The sequence below is a fragment of the Akanthomyces muscarius genome, chromosome 6 (assembly GCF_028009165.1).
Source record: "Akanthomyces muscarius strain Ve6 chromosome 6, whole genome shotgun sequence".
In the NCBI taxonomy this organism is placed as follows: domain Eukaryota; kingdom Fungi; phylum Ascomycota; class Sordariomycetes; order Hypocreales; family Cordycipitaceae; genus Akanthomyces; species Akanthomyces muscarius.
In genome coordinates, this window is record NC_079246.1 from 829,884 (window position 1) to 854,560 (window position 24,677).

Here is a 24,677-nt window from a genome sequence, read left to right on the forward strand (position 1 = left end):
CATGCTCAAGAAGAGGCTCGATCCTGTCATGTAAGGCAAGCATGGCGGTGATTGCAATGCGTAGTAGTACACCCTCGGCTTGCATATCACCCTCCCCTTCTACCGAGCAGAGATCTGGCACCCCCTTGTGGATAGTCTGCAGAAGCATTGCCACAAGCCACATTGTGCCTGCCAACGCATCCGCACGCCCCTTCACACGCCCCCTCCAGTATCCTTCCTGGTCACTTTCACGCTCTTGCCATCGCACACGGAATAAATTGACAGTGTCTCCCATCCAGAACTACTTCAAGGGTTCTACTCATACAAAGTTGTAATACATTGGGCCTGAGAAGCCTGGCCAAGCCGCCTTCTCTACTGCGCTCTTGTTGTTCTGCTTCTCAGTATTATGCAGAGGAGCCTGTATAACAGTCCAGCAGCTATAAAAACGAGGGGCTCTCCTCTGAAAAGAGGTTTCTCCTTGAGAGCTTCGATGCCATCAAAACCAGACGACCGACTTGTACAGACATCTTCGAGCATAAAGATGCATTCTCAATCCCATCAAAACATTTTCTTCCCTGATGATGGCACCACAAACCCAGACAACGGGGAAACCCCAGACACTAGTTTGAACAATTTCTTGGAACAGTATTTCCAGAACGATCACGATGGTCAGGGCTCCTTTGAACTCTTCACTGGCGGTTTTCCGGCTTGGACCAGCAGTACTGGTCCAGTCGAGGCTGCAGTGCCAACGCCGCCCCAGCAGCCCATTGCGGGCAATGCAGACAGCTCCGACGAGAGCCCGTCCAATCAGATTTATATACAGCCAACTGATTCTGTAAGTCTGCGCAAACTGTTTTCATATGGATCTATTTCTGACACTGTTTCTAAGGGTAACGCGACACAGTCAACGACCCAGGCTATCATGCTTTGGCAAGCCAATGTGCCTATCAACCAACAACAACAACCACTGACGGCAATGCCGTCAATGGCACAGAACGGGCCATCTCCGTCGTCGGGGTCCTCGAACACCCTGCAGAGAAGATCACGGGAGCGTCAAGAGCGCGCTCTTCGGCGCTCGGTGGCACATGCTCGTGCACATGCCATTGCGCCGTCGCCGAGCACGAGTTCGGCCACATCTCCGAAATCGGAGAAAAGAGAGTATATGAGAGCCAAAAAGGTAAGCAAAGTCAGAAAGAGAGAGGAAAAGGTCAAGTGTCATCTATGCTTGACGGAGCTATCGGGCGATCATGAATACGATCGGCACTTCAAACTGGTCCATCAAGCCGAAGGATGGCGTTGGCAAGTAATCGACCCTTTCGAAAAGGGCCTGACACCTGACCATTCTGTTCTATTCGAGATATCCGAGTGCAAAAACTGCCAGTCTGGCAAGTTGTACGGCATCAACTACAACGCTGCTGCCCACATCCGACGAGTCCACTTCAAGAACACGCTGAATATCGACGGCGGCAGCAAGGGTGGGAGCAGCGGTGGTGCCTGGCCCGAGATTCGCTATCTGGAATACTACTACATGAAGATGGTTCAAGTTCAAGTCCGTGACTGCTCTAGAGCACACAGAAAGACCCCGAAAGAGGGAGTCGACTATGTCCGAACCGGTCTTGAAAAGGCTACGCCTTACCGGGAGCCCAGCGGCAAAAGGCAATCCTCTGAAGGCGCAAGCGATTTCTCCGCTGCTGAGTGCCAGGCGAGCCACTGCAATTCCTTCATCATGAACAGTACAGGAATAGGTCTTTCGCCCTCGGGCAACGAACAAGCAGAAGCCACTCCCTACACTGCTGAGATGCTCACTGCTTGGCCCGCCCTCGCATTCCATCCGCAGGGCAACGCCTTTCATCCAAACGACTCCCCCTGTGGAAGCTATGACCTTTTATAGCATACATGGCGCAGCTTCTCCTGAGTGACGGAGATGAGGATGATGGCTTTGTGCTACGGACTGTTCTTGTACGACAGCTCCATCTCAATTTTCTTTTTGGGGGTGTTGAGCAGATGTTGATCATTGATGAGTGCAAGAGCTTTTGCTAACTTGAAATTCTTGAACAGGCCTTTTGTGCAAACATCACAAAAAAATATAAAAGAAAAAGGGGAAGCAGGACGGCTCGCAGTCCTGCTTTCACTGAAGACACGGCGCCGAGCCCGGCCTCGACATGGGCGACAAGCCCAAACTCCACTGACGCCGCGAGCCCGGCGTCTACGTGGGCGACAAGCCCAAACTTTACAGAGACCCCGAGTCCGGCCACTTCATGGGTTGAAAGCCCAGCTTGGGCTGACGCCGCAAGTCCGGCGTCTGCGTGGGCGATGAGCCCGGTGCCAGCTGATGAGGCGGCAAGTCCGGCTTTTACTTCGGTCGCGAGCTTAGCTTCTGCTGAGGCTGCAGCGACAGCAGAGGAGGTAGATGGAAAATTGTTTGCCGATTGGTGCAATTTTCCAGATGATGCAGCATAGATAGATAGATGGATAGAAATACAATACAATTGCTCAGTCCGGTCTCAACACACCGTCCTCCTGTGCACTACGTGGATGGGCCTTTCTCCCCTGTGGAAGAAGGCAACCAGTAACAGCAGTTATTTAACTGGCCATCTCTCACCATCACCATCATTTCGCCGGTTTTCTTTTTTCAGGGCTCCGATGATTCTGCGCTACCTCTCCGGGGGCGTGTGCATAGGGGCGCATCACCAGTCTCCGCAGGCAGCTCATTAGTCGCGGGTTGGGCAACTTTCTGGTCTAGTTATTTAGGCTGGGACCCTTGCAGATTGGGACACATGTTTCGAGTTGCCAGCACAAGCCAGCCATTACCTCCCCTTCTAGTTAACTGGCTTGTTGTATTAATCTATCTTTTTTCTCGGGCCCCAAAGCCGTCATCTCTCCTCCCAATCACAGCAAGCTTCTAATCCACAACCGCAGCAGCTTGCATCAGAGACAGGGGTTCAGAACCTAGCGCCGCGGGCGCCTTGACAGGCAGACCTGCATTGCAACTCCTCCCATCGTCTAATGTGCCGTACATTGAGTGGTGCGCGACCCAAATTTTCGTCGTCAATCAACCGAGAGGAAGGGTGGAAACGGCCGTCGCAGGAGTGATCCTTTGTGTGACAAGAAACAGCAACTGCCTTTTTTTTTTCTTTATTTCTTTTCTTTTTCCTGGTTCTGGCGATGGCCGCGGCGACGGCTCTTGGGCTACTGCCACCACCGCAACGGCGGCAACGGCGGCGAGACGACGCAGGAGTAGTGCTCGTGCATAGCCTGGCCCACCGGTTTTTCGACCCTTTGTTCACGCAGCTGAGGCTGTTTCTGGCTCCACGCGATCTCTACGGGCCCGTCAAGGCGGCGATGCTAGCGGATGGCTATGCCGTCGCGGCGGGCCTGGTCGTCGCGGCGGTGCTGGCGAACCACGTTCGGCGCGTGCTCGTGCCTTGGGTCGGCCAGTTTCTGTGGTGGCATCCCGTCCAGGACATGAAGCTGGCCAGAGCCACGCCGCACTACTTCATCGAGGAGCAGCTGCTGCGGAGCGCCGCCACGGACGCCGCGGCGCTGGGCTTCTGGGCGCTGCAGACGTGTGCGCTGGCGGTGGCCAGGGCGCTTCTCCGACACCGCTGCTTGCTGGCTGATGCGACCACTTCCACCTTGGCGGACGCAAAGGGCCGAGGAAGCCAGCAAAGAATTGATGGCGGTGGTGGTGGTGGTGGCGGCGGCGGCGGCAGGAGCAGCAGCAGCGGTGGCAGCACAGGACCTAGGGCCGCTGCGAAGCGGACAGCGGCAGCGACAGCTTTTTCGGCATGCTTGACCGATGGCTGCCGCATTGTCTACTTGTGCCTGTGTCTCATGCAGGTCGAGTACGCATATGCAGAAGCTTGCTGGGCGGCGTCGTGGATGCACGCATCCGCGCAGCTCCTTCTCCGAGGAAGCACGGCAGAGAGACTTTTTACTCATCGGCTACTGACGGGTGATTGGCACCTTGTGCGGGCTGATTATTCCGAAGGCAGCGCTCAGGGTCATTGGCGTGGTGTTCTTGTCATCGCAGGCCTGCTGCTGTGGTGGATGTGGCGTGCCGTTCAGCCCTTGCGGCGTCATGGGGTCGTGGGGGTGGCATTGTCGGGGCTGCCCCTGCTCGGCGGCCTCCTTGGCGTCAGCACGGCGCACATTATAAAATATTCCAACAAGTACTTCATCTGGCTGGAAATGAGCGAGATGCTGCTGACATGGGCATGGTTGATGCTGGGATTTGCCTTGGTGGGAACGTGGAGGCTGTGCGATGACAAGAGTCCAAAGTGAGGCGGTGTTCTGCCAGCGCAATCATTTACCCTTCAGAGGCCATAATAAGAAGCAAAATAAAAACTGCAATTTTTTATCCGAGCATGCTGTGCACTGCCTCGATCGACAGACTACCCCGATCTGATAAATGTGACAGCTCAGCATCCTAGTGATTGCAGCCCGACAGAAACCACGGCGATTCACGACAAGGGCATTGCATATTTTGAAACGTTAATTGTGAGACATCATTCGTTATTCGATTTTTCGGCAAGCAGCCATCCCAGCTGTCAGGGTATATGTCATTACCACGTCCCAATATTCCGCGACTCCAAATTTTGCGCCTCGTAGCCGTGTGTGTGTCGTCTTTGTAGACAAATCTCGTCCATCTCCGTGCTCCGACCTTCCCCCTCCCCCCCGCCTACGTCTTCTTCACCTTATCCGACCACTCCTTGGCCCCCTTAATCCCCTCGTGGCCCTTTCGAAACAAGCCACGCTCCCACTCGTCGAGCCCGCGCAGGAACTCCTCCCCGAGGCCCGCCACCATGCCCTCGTCGGCCTTGCGCGCGTGCAGGCCGACATCGGCGGCGCGCACGACAAAGGTGCGGCGCAGCACCGCCCCCAGCTCGCGCTCGTCAAAGAGGTCGAGCATGCGGACGCAGACGCCGAAGAAGTGCGGGCTCTGGTCACGCAGCGCCACGGCGCGCGGGTCGGCCTTGAGCGCGGCGACGACGGCGTCGGCGAGGCACGGCGGCAGGTTGAGCGTGAGCGGAGCGCGGCTGTCCTCGCCGCCCGAGGACGCGAGCGCGAGCATCTCGGCGAGCCATAGGGGCAGGAGGAGCGGCGTGCCGGGCTTCAGGCCGTGCGGGTTGTTGTCGAGGTGGCCGAGGTAGGGAACGTCGAGCTCGAATTGGCACGGGACTTTCTGCGCACGCGCTTGTCAGCAGTGCAAGACGGACGGTGGATGTGCAGGGCATACTTCGGCATCTGTTAGGATGGCATCGACATCGTAGTATGACATGGTCAAGTTTTCATGGCTTCCAAGCGTTTGGAACGTGTTGAAGCCAGGGTTCCAAGTTGGCTTTGGCGGGGAAGACCGCGACGCTGGACGCGTCGAGCTGGCTTTGGTGGGGTGACGACTTAAAGTGGTTCAAATCCCTAGCGCTTCAGAGCACTTACACGATCTTGATGCCAACCATTGTGTACACTAGGCTTTTGAAGAAAAAGGTTCAGTGAAATACCACTAATGTTCAAGTCTTTGAATATTCCAATTGTTTCTGAAATTTCGCGAAAATACGGCAGATTTCAGTTCTTGAGTCCCCATGTCGGGGCTACAGGATGCCCCTAGAGAAGCCGTCGAGAGAGCAGAGGTTGTGCCGAATAATAGCAGGGAAATTCCGGATGGTGCCGCTTAGCTCCTGAATTCTTAATATTAAGCATAACAATTATATTACATTCACATGTTTTTTTAAACAGGCTGGTTCATGATCCAAGAGGTTGCATGCGCTGTACTGCCGGCACAGCCACCCGTCCCAATCAAGCAGTTACCCCTAAGCGAGTGTTCATTCTATTCAGTTGAGAATCGTTGCATCTTAGCTCACTTTTATAAACTAAAACAAACTTTATAACTAGTCGGCAACTCTATCCCCGAGTTCCCCGCAACCCCTTCAGGCCGGTGGCTGTTTGCGACTCCCGGCAAATCCTTCAGACTCCTGTCAGCCTCGGCCATTCTATCTGCTTCTAGAGATAAAAAAATACGGCCGTCATAATGACACCGAACACAGGCTTGATACTTTCATGCTGTGACCTGATAGTGCTATTTCAATAATACTTTCGCTGCGCAAATTGCTGCGTGCCAGGTAACGGCACAGTGATTGGTATATAGCTTGCGAACGGCGCAAAGTTCAACGTGGAAGCACTTGTATTAAAAAACCATATAGGGATTTTCTGTCAAATATATAGTTGTAATTGAGAGATATGCAAACCATGCTTCTCGTCAAACACCTTTGTATACAGTCCCAGTGACCGCACCGTGCCTTGAGTCGCCTGGTGAGCTTCACATGCCACGACTGCGATACATCTCTGCATGAGTAATGGCCAAGATTTTACATTTCTATTTTGTCCTGTAAATGCGCATACAGCCTCGGCTGAAGTACTAGCCATCCCTTGTTTCTCGGCAAGGTCTCGCTGATAAAGGACGGACCACTTGCCAGCTACTCCGCATCACGCTAATTTTGCTGCGCTACCAGCTGCACGGACTCTACAGTAGCATACAAAATCCCATATTCACCTTCTACAAACGGGTGCGTCCCATGCCGGTGGGAAAGGTGATCTTGCATCGGCGGAGTGAATGCGGGGACACGGCATGAGCATGAGCACAGCTCAACTTTGACTTGGCCCGGCCGCAGTCTTGCCAATTATCCAATGTAGCAGTGGCCAATCCCCGTGGCCCGCAATCGCGGGAAACTTCAGCAAATGATGTGCATTTTAAATTTTCCAGTGCGGGATGGCGTGCCAAGCACCCCGCGTCTTGGCCAGGTTGGACGGGCGTCGTCGGGCAGCATTTGACCCTGTCGACGTCGAATATGCTCTGTGTGCGTCCTTTTGACCGATGCAACGGCGCCGCAGCTACTCTACCCGACGAAACTTTCTCTTTGGTCTGTTGCAGCATCAGGACAGCACATTACTGAGATCCAACTGCCACAGCCAAAATTGGTGAGATTCTCATCCATGGCTTGTGCCGGAAGGCGTGCGGGGGATTCCTCATACCACTTGCCGTAGTTCAAAGTCTTGTTCATCTTGGCACCTTCCTTTTTCGCACTATTCCTTCTAAACTTTCACGAGCCCTAAGGGATCTGGGTCAAAACTGGACAAGTCCAGGCCAGGAACTACAAGACAGGGAAGGGCGGGGACGCGCATACATGATGGTCACTTGTGTTGTTTGGAGCTCTTGCGGCGCGCCTCTAGGCCCTCATCACACGCATTAATAGCCTCTGCAATAGTGCTTTGAGTGGCCTTTTTGGTCTCCCTCCTAGCGGGATTTGATTAGGCCAATAGTGGGCTATTAGCTAGTGTTTACCTTTACTTAGCGCTATAAGGCTTTAAGCGGCTAAAGTTTGACTTACAATAAAAGAGCTACTAGCTGTGTCATTGGAACTAAGCTGGGCTACTGGTACTGCGATGGTACGGCGATGGTGGACTTGAAGTGGTAGAAGGATACGCTTTAGTTGGTCTAGAAGTGGTGCTGAACTATAATAGGTATTTCCTGACCTAGACATGTCAAATCTCGACCTAGATTCGTCAGGACTCGACTTTCATTGTGGTACTTCTGCTAATGCGAGCGACACATCATTCCACAGCCGGCCCCATCTGCCAAGGTCGGCTAGCCAGCTGTACGACATCCAGGTCGCGAGAACTTAAGAGCTAGCAGCTTATACTACGGATTGTGTGTGCCGCCCATACGAGGTGAAACAATAGCCAGTAAACGAACGCAAATGTAGATTTAGGAGCGGGCTTCGGCTAACTAAGTACCGGCACTGTGCCGCCTCGAGGTGTAGATGGCCTAGACACTGATACCAGCTACATTTCTTATTGGCAAGACCCCAGTCGGCAGCTACATAAGTTGCTGATCTGCACCTCGTTGATCGGTGTTTTTGTTCCTTCCAGCGCTGGAATAATTGCCATCTTGACCAGTCTCGCCAAAGTTCATACTTTCATATCCCCATCCTCATCAAGATGCGCGTCGCTGCTATTCTTGCCGTCGCCGCGGCATGCCTCAGCACCGTCCACGCTATTCCAGTGGAGATTGAGAGTCTGGATATCCGCGCCGATCTCGAGCCGCGGTTTATAGCCACCAACGACTTCAGCTGCAAGTCCGACAAGAACCCAGTCATCATGCTACACGGCCTATTCGTCAACCGCAACCTCGACCTCAACTTCTTGGAGAAGTGGCTCCGGCCCCAGGGCTACTGTACGTACGGCCTGACCTATGGCGAATACCGCGAGTTCCCCATTGTCGGCGGCCTGAAGCCTATCGCCGAGTCGTCGCAGGAGATTGTCGACTTGATCAACGAGGTGCTCGAGAAGACGGGTGCCAAAAAGGCCGACCTTGTCGGCCACTCCGAAGGTGGCCTGCAGGCTCTCTACGTCGCCAAGGTCCGGAAGATGAGTGACAAGATTGACAAGATTGTGGGCATCGCGCCGGTGACTCACGGCACCGACCTGAGCAACCTTTTGGACATTGCCAATCTGCTCGGTATCCGTCCTCTGGTCGACGGTGTTCTCGATGCCGTTGGCTGCGCTTTCTGCACCGGCATATCTCCCGGTGGTGATGCGGTCAGGGAGCTCAACGACGGCCCTATCGTCCAGCCCGGAAACAAGGTCACCATTATTGCATCAAAGTACGACACCGTTGTCACGCCGGCCGGAACGGCCTCCTTTGTCGACGAGCCCGGCGTGTTTAATGTATATACCCAAGACGTCTGCCCGCTTGACGTGGCTGGTCACGTCAGTCTGGCGATTGACAGGAACATGTTTCTCCTGACGCGCAACGCCCTACAGGGTGAAAACGGCAAAAAGTTCCGCTGCAGGATTTTTTCCGGTGTGCCTGTCAAGAACTAAAGGGCGGTTATTGACTTATACGGCCCTCCAAATTATTGCCGCGATACTGTTCGATGTGATTCATGAGTCCCATTACTAGGCCGAAGATGATGGCGCGTATATGCCTTGCTGAACAAAAATTCCAATTCTTTCTAAGCAAAGTTGAAAAGTATCAGCCTTTAAAAGTACAGTTGAGCCTATTGGACTGAGTCTAGTGGAGCGCTCGCTCGACAGGATATAGTGCAGTCATGGAAAGCGCGCACGCAAGACGGCAGTATACATAGTGTACGTGGAAGACACAAACCCTGTGTCGAATTCAATAGGAAGTTTTTTGGTTGCTGTTCCTTCCTTGGTCTACCTGCTTTCCATATGTTTTGCGCGGTGTAGAAGCGCATCACTCTTCAATCACCTGTCCCGGCGCAATGTTGAAGTCCTTGTCGAGATAATACCAGCGGTCGTACTGCGCAGGCCTCTCGGCCGGGGGCAGGACGTTGCTCTTCGCCGGAATGTTAAATTTGGCGGTAGCGTTGCTTGAGGCGACGAACGTCTTGCACCAACGCGGGTTCGACGTCTGGTCGCGGTTGATCTTTTCCTTTTTCGTTTCGCCACGCATCAGCTTGCGCCAAAATTCGTTACTCTCGCGAATCATCGCGAGCATGGTGTCCGGATCCTGGAACTTGTCACCGTAGATGAAGTTCTTGCCCGAGCCCTTGATGACCTTGTAGTACTGCACGGAAGGGTTAGGGTGCTGCAGGTCATCTCAATGAAGCGACTTGGCTACTCACAATGAACCAGTCGTAAAATGTCTGTTTACTTCCGGGTCGGAATTTCTCCAAATCATCAACAGCTGATGGGTATGTCAGTCGCACGTTTTAGCCGGGGGCTGGGTTTCGTCAACAAAACATACTGGTCACCAGCGAAGCAATGGGATCCTTGACATCGATGGCGAGGACTTTCCAGTCGGTTGTGTTTTCCTTGTGGTCGCAAATCATGTCAGTTCCTCGTACATATCCAGCCAATGGGGGGAAAGCATACATCAATCATTGCCAGTCCGCCTAGGACCTTGACCTGCTTCAATTGTCCCACATGGGGAGGCTCCAGCGAGCTGACGTCGAAAATGTCCATCGGGTCATTGTCGCCGATATAGCCGGTAAAAGGGTGGGGGATAGTTGAGTCCTCCCATGTCTGGGGAATGGAACCATAGTTGAAGGGGTACGTCTTCTGAGGCCAAACACTAAAGACAAATCGAGGCTTCTTTTTCTTGTCATCATGGAAGATGGGGTCTTGAGAAGAAGACTCGTCAGTATCAGTTCAGCAGGAATAGTGAATATGACGTACTCAAAGGCTCGTTTCGCTTTGTTTCAATCTTGGCATCTGTCCATCGCGGAATCTCGACATACATGTTGATAATGTTGGAGACATTCCCTTGGGGATAGAGGGGAATGTCATGCCAGAAAGAAATCGGGGTACCGTCCTGCTCCAACCAAATACGCCAATCCTATTCGAAAGCATTAGTACGTTTATGAAGGCCGTATTTTAAAACGTGAGTCTACCAAAGTGTTGCGCGCGCCAACCTCCCTCAAGCTCAGAGCGCTGGCATCAAATGGCTTGACAGTGGCCTGGGCCGTGGAGCCGCTCGCAGCAACGCTGCATGCGAGCGAGATCAAGGGCAAAATGGAGCGCATTTTGGAATTTTTGACCCGGTGGTGAAGAGAACAGGAAACAAAACACCAATGCATGCAACGGAGGATATTAATAAAGTGCTCGCCAGGGACTAGTTGCTTGGCATTCGGGGGTTTGCATCTGCTTGTCTACTAACTAGGTGCTGGTACAAGAGTTTATCTCCACTGGCTCGGCTCTCCCCAGGTTGCAACCGATGCTGTTCTTGTTATACCTATGGTACGGTAGTTGTCTCTTGATTCTTCAACCCTATCATCTGCACTAATCAGCTGAAGCAACCAGAGAGTCCCTTTATCACAACATGACCGTGAGCTCTCACTTCAATATCGGTCTCGAGAACAGCTCCCGAGCTGCTGTACTGCGCACGCGATGGCTTCGACACCATTGCTCTTAGCGCCATCCACCAGGTACCCAGCGGCGCCACCAGTGGCTCTTTTAGGTCTTCGGTATGCTTAAAAGCCTCGAAGCTAGCCGTTGATCCAACGGGGCTCAGATGCGACCGCACGTGGGCATTAGTTTTCTTGACAGGCACACGCAGGTCAGCATGGTCAAAACGCCCTGGTGGAACGATGCTACTGCGGCTGAAATAGTGCGTCTTCGTACAGTCTCTTGGCGCTGTAATTCCGCAAAAGTGGTATTGTTTTCTGTCAACAGTGCCTGTGCTGTTGTTGCTGTCGGAGATGTAATAGAGGCGTATTACCATGGTGTTATATTTGATTATTTCACTGTATGTACTACTGTCTCTTTCTGCTAATTCTGCAAAATATATATACACTGCGTAGAGCATTATGAGCTCCATCTTGGAGCATTTATGATTATCCCCATCAAGCATCCTGCTATCAGGGCCGTGACGGGTACCGTAATTATCCATCCCATGTAGATCCACCCAACCAGCTTTGGGTTGATGCAGCGCCAGTCGCCGTTTGCCAGCCCAACGCCGACTGTGGCGCCGGTTATGCACTGCGTTGTGGACACGGGAAGTCGCAGCCTCGTTGCCATAATGACCGTGAGGGCTGTCGCCAATTCCATGCAGAAGCCACGTGTGGGCGATATCAGCGTGAGACGGTTCCCCAACGTGCGCATGACATGGTAGCCAAAGGTCAGCAAACCAAGGACAATGGCGCCGCCACCAAAGCACAGCACCCAGGTGGGCACATCGACCTGGTCGTTGACAACGCCATGGGACCAGACATCAAGCGCAGTGGAGAATGGTGCAATGGCGTTGGAAACATCGTTGGCACCGTGTGTAAATGATGCGGTGGCCGCAGTTAGAATTTGCAGCGCTGAAAACATGTACTCGGCGCGGTTGTCGAACCTTGGGGCGCGGGAATGCATGTCTTCCAGGTCCCAGCTCAACACTGCATTTCTTTTCTGCATACTAATGACGTCTTTTTCGATCCCTCGGAGAAGAACGCGGTTGATACGCCAGGCGATGACCGGGAACGCGTTCCAGCTGCCCCGAGGTCGAGGAGGAATGAGGCTCACGTGGGCCGAAGACTGCGGCCGAGGTTGTGTCGGAGGATCTTGAGCTGGTGGCGGCAGAATCATGTCATCGTCCTTGTCTAGGTCTGGCGGCCCATTGCCTCCGTGCATCTGTACCGATTGCAACAGCGTCTCTGATGCGCGGACATAGGAGAGCTCCTCTGGGCTCAAATGTCCGCGATAGTAATCTTTGATTTGAGGCTTCAAGAAGCCATGTGGTGTCGGGGGTGGGGGATCCCGTTTCAGTAGCAATGGGCCCAAGAGCGCGTGGTACCACCTGAGTGTCCAATCCTGTCGAATGATGCGAACCCAGAGGTACGGCATCACAAAAGATGCGTGCAGAATCGCACCACCGCCAGCAGCGGCAAAAATGGCAATGAGAGTTGTCGCGGTGGTGAGGTCGAGATTGCGGAGACCTTTCCAGGCAATCAACACTAAACTCGTTAGCAACTTCAGTCATGCCGCCGTCAACCAGCCACTGCACTCACTCGTCACGGCTCCAAAGGTGAGGAAGCTGAAGAATGGTATAGACCAGAATGCGCGGCGTACCGCGTTTCGATTGATCAAGATAAGTCGCTTTGTGGCGAAGAAGATTGCGGCTCCCAGGATTCCGGCAATCCCTGGCGCAATAACCCAGGCAAGAAAGACTTGCGATGCGCCTCGCCACCCCCAGTTTACCTTGTCGATGCCAACAGAGGCAGTGGCAGTGCCAATCAAGCCACCAATAACGCTGTGCGTAGTCGAGACGGGCATGCCGTAGCGTGTGGCCACTGTGAGAAACACGGAAGAGGCCACGATGGTGCACATCATGGCCAAGAGGAGTACTTGGGGCGCATCGTCGAACAAATGGGGGTCGACAATTCGTGTGCGAAGCGTATCGGCGACTCGACCGCCCACCGCGATGCTGCCGGCAAACTCGCAAAAAGACGCAATGACCATCGCCTGCTTCAGCGTCAGCGACCGCGAGGACACGGAGCTGGCAAAGGAATTGGCGACATCGTTGGCACCGATGTTCCAGGCATCGAGGAACGCGAATATCGCCGTGAGGATGAAGATGTAGTCATATTGGTGCATGACAGCCATCTTCGGAGCTGTCGCCGGCTGTCCCGGGGGCGAGCACCACGGCACAGGTCGGCAGTCTCAGCCAGTGGACGATGTAAGAGGCAGTAAGTGAGGCGGACAGAATAGATCAGACAGATTGGAACACATTTCGAAGGAGATCGTCACCGCAGAAAAGAGAATGAGAGGGGCACATTGCGCTGAAGCTGTCCACGATGGATCAGTTTTCGGTAGCTTGGTAGAGCAAGTACATGCGTAGAGGTGCACTGGAAGTGGGTGATGGGAGGATTAAAAGCAGGCCCCAAGTTGCGATCCCATCTATAATGCAACACCTGCCGCGACAGTATGCTTTTAGCTAATCGGAAATATGGAAGAGCGAGAGGGTACCCGGACTAGGGGCGACGGACAAGAACCGTCAAGGCTACACGAAGCAGCCAAGCCCTTGGGCGAAAAGACTGACGCAATCTGTGAAGGACAAGCAGGTGAAGAAGGATGGATGCGCGTGGGTCAATAGTTTCGTCCTAGAGATATGGTCTTGGTAGGGGTCCAGCGGCCCAGGTTATTGCGCATGGCGTCGACCGTGTGCGTCGATGCGCGATCCTGATTCGACAATGGGGAGCCGCATCTTTTCCTCTGGACCAGCGCGGGCGGAGTTAATTAGCGCGCCCTCGGCCGTTGCAGACCACGTTTTATTGAGAAACAGCGATTTCGCTTGCACCCTGTTTCGAGACGGGCCAATGTGAGGAGCCCTTTGTTTTCAGTTGGCGCACATCTGTTGTCGGTGTGAGCAGGCATCTTCTTGGCCAACTTGCGTTACCGAAAACGCCGCATTATGAGCCGCTGGCAAGGAGGAAGATGGCGAATGGGTGACGCGCGTTGCCGGCATGCCCAGCAGCTGCTGTCATCTACCAGCGGAGAGGGCAATCCATGTGTTACAGGCGCTTGGCAGAGGCGCTGCCAGTAGATGCCGAGACTGCCGCTGTGGTTGTGGGAAGAGCAAGAGTGCGCGACTCGTGATCGACAGTGAGGCGGCTGAACAGGCCGATAAGCTATGAGCAGCTCTCGTTCGAGTCAGACTGCATGTGTAAGAAAAGGGCGTGATGAGGGGAAGAAACGTTGCCGATTGCAATACCCGGGCTTAGTGCAGCGGCACAGACGGCGAAGGGAAGTTTCACATCGTCTGAGGACGAGGGGCTACAGTTTGGAGTGCGCGCGTCCCGTCGCCAGATGTACCCAATTAACCACTCTACGTAAATAATCGGAGTATCGAAGATCGATCGAGAATATTTGGCATCATTGGTTGCCTTACAAAATGCCCAAGTAAAACGCCTAGGTGCAGCCCGACCAGTTTTTCGCCATGCTGCACATGCAATGCCCCTGATCCCCAGAAACGCCCAATCAAGAACCAAAAAAGAAAAAACTCCAGTATGCTCCCTTATATATGCACCTATTGCTTTGCGCAATACATTTTTATCCACGGATGGCTCATCACCTGTGTCAACGGCAATCGCTTCGTCGGATCTTGTTCTAGTAGCTATAACGGGTGTTAGTGCATGTCGATAATCTTCGGGGTCTGGTGCAGAAACGTACCGAATAGACAAAATCCCGCGCCTCGGGACAAACTGTAGACGGTAGAGGCTTCATATCTCCCGCAACGATCCTCTTTTTTGTTATATGTGGCTGGTCCTCAAACGGCGCCTCGCCCGTCAAGAACTCATACGTCAAGACGCCCAGCGTCCACTGATCGACGGCCCTCGAGTACGTGACTTTGCGCTGGTTGAGCATCTCCGGGGGCAGGTAGTCGAGCGTGCCGCATATCGTTTGTCGTCGGTCGCTCGGCGAGTGCACGCTGTATCCAAAATCCGCCAGCTTCAGCTCGCCGTGGAGGCCGACGAGGATGTTTTCGGGCTTCAGGTCGCGATGCATCACGTTCTTGCTGTGGAGGTACGCCAGCGACTGGCCGACCTGTGCGGCGTAGCTGGCCGCGCGCCGCTGGGAGAAGCGCCCGGCCTTGCGCAGCGACTTGTAGAGCTCGCCGCCGGCGGCAAATTCTTGGATGATGAAGATGCGGCGCGAGTCGTGGAACCAGCCAAAGAAGCCAATGACGGCCGGGTGCCGCAGCTGGCTGTGGACCTCGATCTCGCGGCGGACGTGCGCCTCGGCGCCCTCGGCGGCCACCTCATGCTTGTGCAGCACCTTGAGCGCGCAGACGTAGCCAGATGTGCGGTGCCGCGCGAGGTACACCCGCCCAAACTTGCCCTTGCCGAGCGGCTTGCCAATCTCAAACATGCCCAGGTGCAGCTTCGGACGGTGCTCGGCGGCGGCTACGGCAGGGGTTGCGGGTATACCAGAAGCTCTGACCGAGGGCGTCTTGACGGCGAAGGCCTGGCTTGGTCGTATCGGCCGTTTGGCGCAGAGTTGCTTGCGCTGTGTCGAGTCCTCGAACGGTCGCACCTTGGCGAAGAGCGTCGCGGGCTGGGGCTGCATAATCATTGTCGCCATCTTGCCAGCCTAGGTGCAGAGGTCCTTCGCTGTAGTATTCCCTCCAAATAGCTGCCCTCGCGTGAGCGCTGTGAAGATAGAGTCGTTGGTCGTGTGTAGCTAAGCTTGGGTGTTTGGCAGTGCCAGTCTGTGGGGAAGACGAGCAAGGTCGGGGTTGCTGCAGCAACACAGCTTAGCTACTCTGCCGTGGTGCAGCGCACAGCCGCTGAGATCTTGAGGGTGAGCGAGATATTGTTCAAGATGGCGGCCTGCCTGGTCCCATAATATCTCTTTGACTCTATATGACGGACAATTGCCGTGCTTCATGGCTATTGTGTGACACAGATTCATGATCGGATCGGCACGCACAAACCAGCTACCAGTGGTGGCCCTGGTGGGTGACATAGGGAGTGGGCCTGATATGGTTCGTTCTATCATAATTGAATATCGCACAATGATGATCTGTACTTCTTTTGATATGACTTTTCCCTAAGATATAGACAAGATGCAGTATAAATGCTTATGCCGCTGCTTCATGGCCGCACAGCGAATCATACATACAGCTTGTGGCCGTTGAGGATACCCTAGAGCTATTGCTGGTATTTGCTTGTGACGTATCGCTGCACAAATAAAGCTCGAGGAGAAGGTATACAAGGCGTGATAGATAGAGTAAGTCTGAGCTGTGTATCTGACGGTTTTACGTGCGTTTTACCAAGCCTTCACCCGCAGGAGTGCATATATGGCTACCCAAGGGAAAAGTGCACTCTCCGCCAGTCAACCAACTTTATTGCCTGGCATACCCACGGTCAATGTCAAGCACAGCACTGCATGGTTCAATTCTTCAGACGAAATCATCATCAAATAATCCAGCCAGTGCCCCCCAATAGCAATCATCGGCCGAAGAGTCGGCGGCCGCTCGGCGAAGGCGTCCTGAAGGCATCCGGGAGCGTCGGGGAGACAGCGGGTGGCCCACACAACAAGGCCGGTAGAAGGCCACTGAGCCGACCAGCCAAGACAGATGTACAGTGGGGAGGAGGGGCTTGTGTTAGTAATGCCAGCGCTGTGCTTGCTGCTGGCCACGACGGCTATACCCACTGTAGCCGCTGTATTTCCTTCGCACTTTGGCAGCTGCCACAGCACGCTCAGCACTGTGCCTACTGCAGGTACCTAGCTATGACGACAGGCTGAGCTCATCACAAGCTCCCCCAGCATGTCGGCCAGCCGGCTAAAATCTAGCTCGGCTCTCCGACTTGACATCATCAACACCATCAACACCATCAACACCACCTTGCAATTGGTAAGCATCACTGTCACGACGAGTTTATAAAGGCTCTGCTTCATCTCATACTGCTGAATTGGATACATTGCACACACATTTCACCTTCTATAGCGCCTGTATCCAGCAAGAAAGCGCAGCTTGTGTGTGCTGGAGCTCCCCTCGTCTCGCGACCATTACATTCCCAACCGCCATTGAACCAAGACTCACAATACGATTTTGCAGTGCCAAATCTCATCTCACAATCGACAAAATGGCCTCTGCTCTCCTCCGAACCACCCCTGCCGTTCGCGCCGGCCTCCGCGCCGCCTCTAAGCCCGCCGCCGCCATGGCCTCGACCAGCTTCGTCCGCGGCAAGGCTACCCTGCCCGACCTGCCATGTAAGCGGCCCTCTACCGCCCAACCAGCCTTTCCGATCGGCATATCCGTCAATCCGCAATCCAATCAGCGCAATGCGCCCGTGCGATCCGTCGCTAACACCCCTCCCAGATGACTATGCCGCCCTCGAGCCCGCCATCTCTGGCAAGATCATGGAGCTGCACCACTCCAAGCACCACCAGACCTACGTCAACGGCTTCAACGCCGCCGTCGAGGCCCTCTCCGAGGCCCAGGCCAAGAACGACGCCAAGGCTGCTGCTGCCCAGGCTCCCCTCCTCAACTTCCACGGTGGTGGCCACGTCAACCACTCTCTCTTCTGGGAGAACCTTGCCCCCAACGGCAAGGGCGGTGGTGGTGAGCCTGCTGGCAAGCTTTCCGTATGTGCCGCCCGCAGGGCCAAGATTGACCAATGGAGTGACTCGACTGATCCAATGATTTGCAGACTGCCATTACCGAGGACTTTGGCTCCTTTGACAACCTGAAGAAGCAGACCAATGCCGCTCTCGCTGGCATCCAGGGCTCCGGCTGGGCCTGGCTCGTCAAGGACAAGACCTCGGGCACCCTCAGCGTCGTCACCCGCCCCAACCAGGACCCCATTGCCGGCAACCTGGAGCCTCTGCTGGGCATCGACGCCTGGGAGCACGCCTACTACCTCCAGTACGAAAACCGCAAGGCCGAATACTTTAGCGCCATCTGGGACGTTGTCAACTGGGGCACTGTTGCTAAGCGCTTCGAGAAATAAGCGTCCTGCTAGTGACTCGTCGATGTCTCAGATCGGATTCTAAGTTGATCTAGTGTAATTTATGATATACCACAATCCAAAAAAAAAAATTATTGTTTTGAACAGTGGCAATCGTCCCAAACTCGGAAGGGCTAATCGAGGTGTGGCTTGGCTCGTATCTATTGTGCCATCCTGGGCCTGGAGCCTGGTGGCTTCCGATGTCTTACGCACTTTCAGCTCGGCCGACGTCGGTTTCCGCCTGATCAACTCAGGGATTCTTCTCCTTAAAACTGCCCCGCCTCATCCGCTGTAGATTTCTGCTGTTTTGCAGGAAACAAACGAAAATCGACTCGCAGAATGCTATTCTCTTCCATAGCCAGCTTCGTGCTGGCTGGTGTCACAGGGCGGCCCTCACAGCATGCCGGCATCAGCGACCGGCTGCAGCCGACCGTCGAGAGCGCCCGCGCCAGAGCTCACCCCATCTTTCGAGCCATCAACAACGCTGGCCGCCAATGGGGCTCTGCCATGAATCACAATGGATTCAGCTTCTTCCCCGCGATCATTCCTGCTGGCACCGTCATGTATCATGGCAGCCGCTCGGAGGAAGCACCCAAGACATTTGAATGGCTGGCTTTCGAGATTGAACATGCCGAAGGCTTCGCAATAGACGTCGACTTTGTGCCCCCGCGCGATCCCAAGAAGGGCGATGAAGACAAGGCAAAAGGAAAAGACATGTCTGCAGCGCAAAAGATTCTGCGCCGAAGCAACAATACGGAAGACGATGGCAAATGGCGCAATAAGCCAGGGTATGTTCAGACCCATCAAGCGACCAAGGACCTGCACGTGCTGTATATCGACGGCATGTCTGCAGGGAAAACGAACATGGGAACGATGGACGCCGAGCTCTACGTCTTGTATGGAAAGAAAAATGAGCATTTCGAAGATGGCGAGTTTACTCGGGCAAAAGTGATATGTGACCTTCTGCAGGAATGGGGATACGATGGCTACGTTCGCATGGAAGTCGGCTTCGAATATGTTCACTGCGACTTCTCCAAAGATCTTCAGCTGATTTCCAGTCTGGCGGTACATAGTCGCAAAGGCGTAGTCAGCGACTCAAGCATGGTCTTTTTCCAGTGGACTAGGGCCGTAGCAGAAGACTATGACGGAATAGGCTCGGATCGCCTCAAGATTGACTACTCATCCGTGATATCCGGGCTCTTTTATCCACTCAACATCACGACCATGGACCCTGAGCGGCCAGATCTGATGCGTCTGGCAACGGCGGGGATGCACGACTTGCAGAAGCTCAAAACAGAGGTAGAGCTCATGGCGCGCCAGCCACGACGATTTACGGCCGACTGGCAGGCAGTCACGGATGCCATTGTTAGACGCTGGGCGAATAGGCTTGCCTTCATGACATCGGACGACATCAGTGAAGCGTACCTCGTTGACGAGTTTGAAGCGGCATCGAGGACGTACATCAGCGCGCCCGAGCCAAAAGATTCGAAAGCACCGCTGGATCCAAAACATCTGGAAGAAGCAGTCTCGAGATGCATTGCGCATCACATCCTCCCCGCGACATTTCAAAAACCACAGTGGTCAAGAGAAGATGAGCTCATTGCCGCGGCTCTCGAGGTCGTGATGAGTGACATTTGCACAGTGATTCTCGAGTCTTATAATGCCTTGCGCGCTGCCGTCGAGAAAGATGTATCGCAGGGTAGCGATGCATCGGCACTTCACGTGAGCAAGGTAGTAGAGAAGGCTCACCAAGATGTCAAGAATTTGGGAGCTGCTCTCGGCTGGAGCCAGTGGAAACAGGTTCGACGCTGCCCACCAGGCGAGTTGATGTTTACCGTCATGTGGCCTTTCGGCAATAATGAGGACTACTACAACCCTGGATGCCAGCCTATTGAGAAGATCAACAGCGGTCGAGACAATTATTTTAGGAGCCACTTTCCGGGCGGCCACGGGCCGGGGAAGCTTCCTGGAAGGAACGATTGAGACTGTACATCATTTACCACGCACATAATACGAGGACAGCACAGGGAAAGACTACGGCCAATCGTCCACTGAGACTTATAGTATAGAAATGACCGAATATATTACCAAGTACCGAGAGGAAGATTGCCTCATTCGATGAAAGACAAGGCATCAAAGTCATAGCTTTGTCCGAGTACAACACGGCGCATGACCAAAGGAAAAAAACGGGCGGTTACCGGCATGACCAGTCGCAGGCGCATTTCGTTTTCGCTTCTTAGCGAATAACTGCTAGGTGGTATGCTCTAAAGATAGAGATCACCTGCGCATCCCGAGCTACTGGATCTCCCACATGCTGTGCAACAAGGCAGACCGATGGCGCCGCCTCCCATTTTTGACGCCAAAAGCCGTATAACCACAAGCGAGCCAATGGTTACGTCCAGACCGCCCAGAAGTGTGGCCACACACGGTGATACCAAGGTACCTGGCGGCATTGTCGTCTAGCCCAGCTGAGGCATCGAGGTGAGTACGTTTGTGCAGCGCTGAAAGCTGGGTTCTCGTCAAAATCTGTAAGTGTCCATTTTGCTTTTCCCAGCAGTCCCCTTTCCTTGAGCGAGGATTTCGAATGCCTTGCAAGCGAAGGCGCTCTCGTTTCTTTCCTTGGCTGAGACCCAGACATGAGTTCGGCGTCGTGGTTCATAAACGCTGCCGCCCGGTCCGCCACGCTCTCCGAATGTCTAAATTCCATATTTTTCTTTTTTGCACGCACTGAGAATATTCTCCCGCTCCTGCGCCCCCCGCGGAGCCATGTCCGAAAGCCTGAACAGAAAAGCTTGCGATCGCTGCCACGACCAGAAGCTCAGCTGCAAGCGAATCGGCGACGGGATATGCGACCGGTGTTTGAGACTCAATGCCGAGTGCAAGTCGAGTCCGTCGCTGCGGTACAAGAAGCAGATACAACACTATGATCAGACGCGAGATCAGAAACAACAACAGCAGCCACAGCAGCAGCTTGAGCAGCTTGAGCAGTCGCAACTATTACTACATCACCAGCCTCGAGAGGTGCAACAACAGCAGAACTCCCGGCCACGAGTAGACTACTCGAAGGGGCCGAGTGCCACGTCCCAGAATACCCTGAAAGCGGAATCACACCAACCTATTGGGGCACAAGCTAGTACAGAACGCCGCTCCCCGAAGCGGAGGCGCACGGGAAGTGAGGCTCATCTTGTCCAACATGACACGGGTAGGTACTCCCCAAAACAGCAGCTCTCCCACCCCTGACATCATTGCCAATTGTTTCTCAAGCAAAGCGGCATATTAACAAATCTATTTGCAAAAGGACTTCCGCAATTAGCAACTAATGCGACCAACCCCGGAATGCAGAACCATCTGATGGCCACGCCGAATGGGGGGGCCATGGGAATGGCCGAGTATGCAATGAATTTGCGGAATATGGACTACATGGGCGGCCTGGCCCAGCCGTCGACGCCGTCTCATCCTTATTTAGGATCGCAGATACCGCCCGGTGCTGACAACTACTTTCCCTTTCATCAAGTCGTTCCAGATCTCTGGCCCAACCAGTCACACGAACAAGTCCAACAGCTCCATCAGCAACAAAATCATCATCAACTGGGTCACCACCACCACCACCACCACCAACAGGAGGCAGTCTTTGATCAAGATTCAGCTGCACCCCTTGTTATACCAGATCCTGCTGCCACCCAGCAAACCGTTTTCAGCTCGCTGCCGCCACAGCACCAGCAGTACCTGCTGCTGCATCATCAACAGCGTGCCGCTCCCATCCTCGGCAGCAGACGACGCCAAGGTCCCGTTCCTGTGCTGAGCCACCCACCACCACCAACCTCTGCGACAGAGCGCCGGTCTCGGTCAAATATCGTGCGGATCAACTACACGGACCTTGTACCACACCAGCAAGACATCCTGTCTGGATCGCACATTATGGACCAGTTCTTTCAAATCTACGCTCGTGTTCGCGTGCTCTCCGCCAACCTGGAGCGTCTCGAGCAGGGCAAGGACCACAGCGATGGGCCCGACGGCAAGCCCAACGAGTTTACCATCGCGGAGCTCTACAAGCACACGCACGAGGTCATTGATGTCCTTGAGCGCGTCGTTGCGCTCAGGGGCGCACCCAACACCACTGCCACAGACTGCCCCCTCGACGCTACGGATGCCGGCAACAGCATGTTTACGCTGTCGCTGTACGCGCGGATCCTGGATCTTTTGCAGCGCGTCTTCGCCCTCGTCCGCGGCCTCCTGGCCCAGGCCGATCCCAAAAAGGACGACACTTTTCCGTCTTGGCTCCTCCCCGAGATGAACATTGGCGCTGCGTCCATCGGCGCGCATCCTGCCTTTCACATGTCCCTGACGGTGCAGCTGGCGATGCAGTTCCTGTCGCGGTTTCGCGAGGCCACCGTCTACCTTGGCCTGATCAACGCAGCAGCCACAAACGGGAATGTGATGTCTGGCTCTTCGGCACCGCCGGACCGTCGCGGCTCCTCTGATGGCGTCAGCGCAGCCAGCCTTTCGTTTGGCGACATCAAGAACAGGGAGGGCAATCTCAGCAAGCTCCTTGGGCAGCTGCAGGATGAGCTCAACAATTTCATGGACACTATGGATGCGATTGATGCCAAGGAGGAAGAGGACAAGAAATAGTGCCAGGCCACGCTGATGCGTTGCTAGTATTTAGAAAAAGTTGGCGCCTTTCTTTTGATAGTGTCGCGACTTGCGACCGCATCCTGGAGGGAGGGCATTTGCAAATGTAGATTGCTTTCGGATATAATCTTATATACTTGTTCTAATTATATTTGCCATTTTGAAAACATTATGGTCTTTCTCGTCATTGAAGTTGCGCGATCGGCATCAATTGCACCGAGGTGATATGCTTGATGCTCGCGCGGGTAAACGCGAAGCTCACGGTCGTCATACATGAAGCGGCCAGGTTATATTGCAAGCTGACAATATTTTCTTCCATCATCAAGCTTGATTCGAAATCGATTCCATGTCTATAGTTTCATTCCAGCAACGAACCTGGCAGAGCGCCGGCAAAATACTGTACTTAAAGGGTGTGTATATTGCAATGGAAGCCGACCAGTGGCACGCTGTGGCCATGGTTACACTGTCACCACCCTTCGATGGCCGTCAATAAGCACTTAAATGCTAGTATATTAGAGAAATGGCATTGCTGTGGCAGTTAGAGTCACGTTTGTCCCGTGTGTACATGATGAGCTATCCAATGCCAGAGATTTGAAGTTACCAGAAAGTCCGGAGATGCTTCTTTTGCGCCCCATCTCCAATTTCCCATCCGCCCGCGATGAATAGACCAGCTGGAGAAAGCGCTGACGTATCTTGGCTAGCAAGCTCATAGCTCAAAATGCTACGTAGGCTACGGAGTGCTTTCTGCTTAATTCGCCAGCTTCCCTGGAGGCGTGTGGTTGATTTCTCCAACAATTTAATTCGGAGCTACGGAATGCCCCTGTGCCCCCCCGTCATTGCGGACTAGCTGCTGCTAGTGGTAGAATAGATCTTGCTATTCGGAGCAGTGCCCTTTTTTTGTTTCTAGTCTGGGGCTGACAAGGGTGTAAAGTTTTGACAAATTTACAAGTCATCACCATGATGGGAAAGGCGTAGACAGGTGTTGTTGACCCATTCGTACCGCGACGGCCGATGGCGACCTCGGCCAAGTAACAGAGGGGATAGGTGGCATCCGAACCTGTCACGAGTTATTAGTGCCAAGGGCTTGAATAGCAAGGCCGGGTTTACTTCCGAGTGGCGCGACTGCACCCATTTTTGGTTGCCTTTCCTCTCTCATCACTCTTCCGTCACGGGTGGGCGTGCCCGAAAGTCCTCGTGAAGCTTCATTGCGCCACTCCGCAGCCACCATCTCTTTTGGGGGAGGGTGTGCGCGAGAAAATGATGAGAAGAAGTCTGTAGATGGGCGGATGACATTCGTTAGTCGCGCAGACCGAATACTTTGAAGCAACCAGAGGGGCGACTTGGCGGTCGGGCGAGGCACACTTGTGCTGCCCCCGGCTCGCCGTAGGGACGGGAACAGGGGCAGGGGGGACACAGAGGCGACCCGAGAACTTGGGAACGGGCAAAGCATGTGCAGAGCAAACACGTCACCGCCCCTAGCATGCCGGGAAGAAAAGAGAAAAGAACGATCTGCAATGCAGGCAGATGGACGTGCAGCTACAATATGGGCGTTGCTATTGACAAGGGGAGCTGGGTGTCCTCCGCCACAGGCCTTGCGGAAATCGGGTGTGTGGCTGAACATTTCTGTCACATATCACCAACATGATTCCGACGAGCTGGGACTTGATGTCGTCGGGCTACATGCGAAAGGGTGGGGGCGTACCAGTATGATATGCACACAACTTGATAGAACAATGCCGTTCGCGAAGGAAGAAAAGCAACTTGTGTTTTTTTTTTGTTTCACCATTGACGAATAGAATGGCGACGTCGTCGCAACCACACCACCGATGGGGCAAGTGGCTGTAAGCGGTGAATGGACATGTCGTGTCCCACAGCAGGAAGGAAGAAAAAGAAATAATAAAACAATGACGAACTGAGGCCCTTGATTTTTCGGCATCTGGAAGACAACTGTTTTGAGGGTGTGTTCCTACTGGCATTTGTCAAACTCGAGAGGCAAGAGAGGGTAGGCTCAAAGCAGAAATCTAGCTCGCCCGCAGCCAGCCCTGTTCTAAATTAGTTTGGGGGGGGGGATACAGAAAAGGAAGGCATCGAAAGCACATTGGTCACGGTGTA

General features: G+C 54.0%; 10 protein-coding genes across 10 annotated transcripts; 5 read left to right on the forward strand and 5 right to left on the reverse strand.

Annotated features, from left to right (window-relative positions):
• Window positions 1–520: 520 nt before the first annotated feature.
• Window positions 521–2,439, forward strand: LMH87_000296 (uncharacterized protein; the record flags this gene model as incomplete). The annotated part of the gene is made up of 3 exons (XM_056198179.1): window positions 521–814; window positions 869–1,156; window positions 2,038–2,439. The coding sequence occupies 3 exons, from the start codon at window positions 521–523 to the stop codon at window positions 2,437–2,439; spliced, it is 984 nt and encodes a 327-aa protein (XP_056055154.1).
• An 885-nt stretch (window positions 2,440–3,324) lies between these two features.
• LMH87_000297 (uncharacterized protein) lies at window positions 3,325–5,260 on the reverse strand (the record flags this gene model as incomplete). The annotated part of the gene is made up of 5 exons (XM_056198181.1): window positions 3,325–3,614; window positions 3,933–4,107; window positions 4,191–4,236; window positions 4,665–5,164; window positions 5,219–5,260. The coding sequence occupies 5 exons, from the start codon at window positions 5,258–5,260 to the stop codon at window positions 3,325–3,327; spliced, it is 1,053 nt and encodes a 350-aa protein (XP_056055155.1).
• A 2,714-nt stretch (window positions 5,261–7,974) lies between these two features.
• Window positions 7,975–8,859, forward strand: LMH87_000298 (uncharacterized protein; the record flags this gene model as incomplete). The annotated part of the gene is made up of 1 exon (XM_056198182.1): window positions 7,975–8,859. The coding sequence occupies one exon, from the start codon at window positions 7,975–7,977 to the stop codon at window positions 8,857–8,859; it is 885 nt and encodes a 294-aa protein (XP_056055156.1).
• A 373-nt stretch (window positions 8,860–9,232) lies between these two features.
• LMH87_000299 (uncharacterized protein) lies at window positions 9,233–10,577 on the reverse strand (the record flags this gene model as incomplete). The annotated part of the gene is made up of 6 exons (XM_056198183.1): window positions 9,233–9,565; window positions 9,624–9,685; window positions 9,746–9,812; window positions 9,874–10,121; window positions 10,177–10,336; window positions 10,392–10,577. 6 exons carry the CDS (start codon window positions 10,575–10,577, stop codon window positions 9,233–9,235), a joined length of 1,056 nt encoding a protein of 351 aa, XP_056055157.1.
• A 727-nt stretch (window positions 10,578–11,304) lies between these two features.
• On the reverse strand, window positions 11,305–13,083 carry LMH87_000300 (uncharacterized protein; the record flags this gene model as incomplete). The annotated part of the gene is made up of 2 exons (XM_056198184.1): window positions 11,305–12,434; window positions 12,489–13,083. 2 exons carry the CDS (start codon window positions 13,081–13,083, stop codon window positions 11,305–11,307), a joined length of 1,725 nt encoding a protein of 574 aa, XP_056055158.1.
• A 1,423-nt stretch (window positions 13,084–14,506) lies between these two features.
• Window positions 14,507–15,561, reverse strand: LMH87_000301 (uncharacterized protein; the record flags this gene model as incomplete). The annotated part of the gene is made up of 2 exons (XM_056198185.1): window positions 14,507–14,593; window positions 14,650–15,561. 2 exons carry the CDS (start codon window positions 15,559–15,561, stop codon window positions 14,507–14,509), a joined length of 999 nt encoding a protein of 332 aa, XP_056055159.1.
• A 997-nt stretch (window positions 15,562–16,558) lies between these two features.
• LMH87_000302 (uncharacterized protein) lies at window positions 16,559–17,936 on the forward strand (the record flags this gene model as incomplete). Its single annotated transcript, XM_056198186.1, has 5 exons — window positions 16,559–16,703; window positions 16,777–16,837; window positions 17,042–17,196; window positions 17,306–17,571; window positions 17,637–17,936. The coding sequence occupies 5 exons, from the start codon at window positions 16,559–16,561 to the stop codon at window positions 17,934–17,936; spliced, it is 927 nt and encodes a 308-aa protein (XP_056055160.1).
• A 336-nt stretch (window positions 17,937–18,272) lies between these two features.
• LMH87_000303 (uncharacterized protein) lies at window positions 18,273–19,916 on the forward strand (the record flags this gene model as incomplete). The annotated part of the gene is made up of 1 exon (XM_056198187.1): window positions 18,273–19,916. One exon carries the CDS (start codon window positions 18,273–18,275, stop codon window positions 19,914–19,916), a length of 1,644 nt encoding a protein of 547 aa, XP_056055161.1.
• Window positions 19,917–21,353: 1,437 nt separating this feature from the next.
• LMH87_000304 (uncharacterized protein) lies at window positions 21,354–22,565 on the forward strand (the record flags this gene model as incomplete). The annotated part of the gene is made up of 1 exon (XM_056198188.1): window positions 21,354–22,565. The coding sequence occupies one exon, from the start codon at window positions 21,354–21,356 to the stop codon at window positions 22,563–22,565; it is 1,212 nt and encodes a 403-aa protein (XP_056055162.1).
• A 504-nt stretch (window positions 22,566–23,069) lies between these two features.
• On the reverse strand, window positions 23,070–23,697 carry LMH87_000305 (uncharacterized protein; the record flags this gene model as incomplete). Its single annotated transcript, XM_056198189.1, has 4 exons — window positions 23,070–23,094; window positions 23,167–23,236; window positions 23,512–23,622; window positions 23,673–23,697. The coding sequence occupies 4 exons, from the start codon at window positions 23,695–23,697 to the stop codon at window positions 23,070–23,072; spliced, it is 231 nt and encodes a 76-aa protein (XP_056055163.1).
• Between the last annotated feature and the right edge of the window lie 980 nt (window positions 23,698–24,677).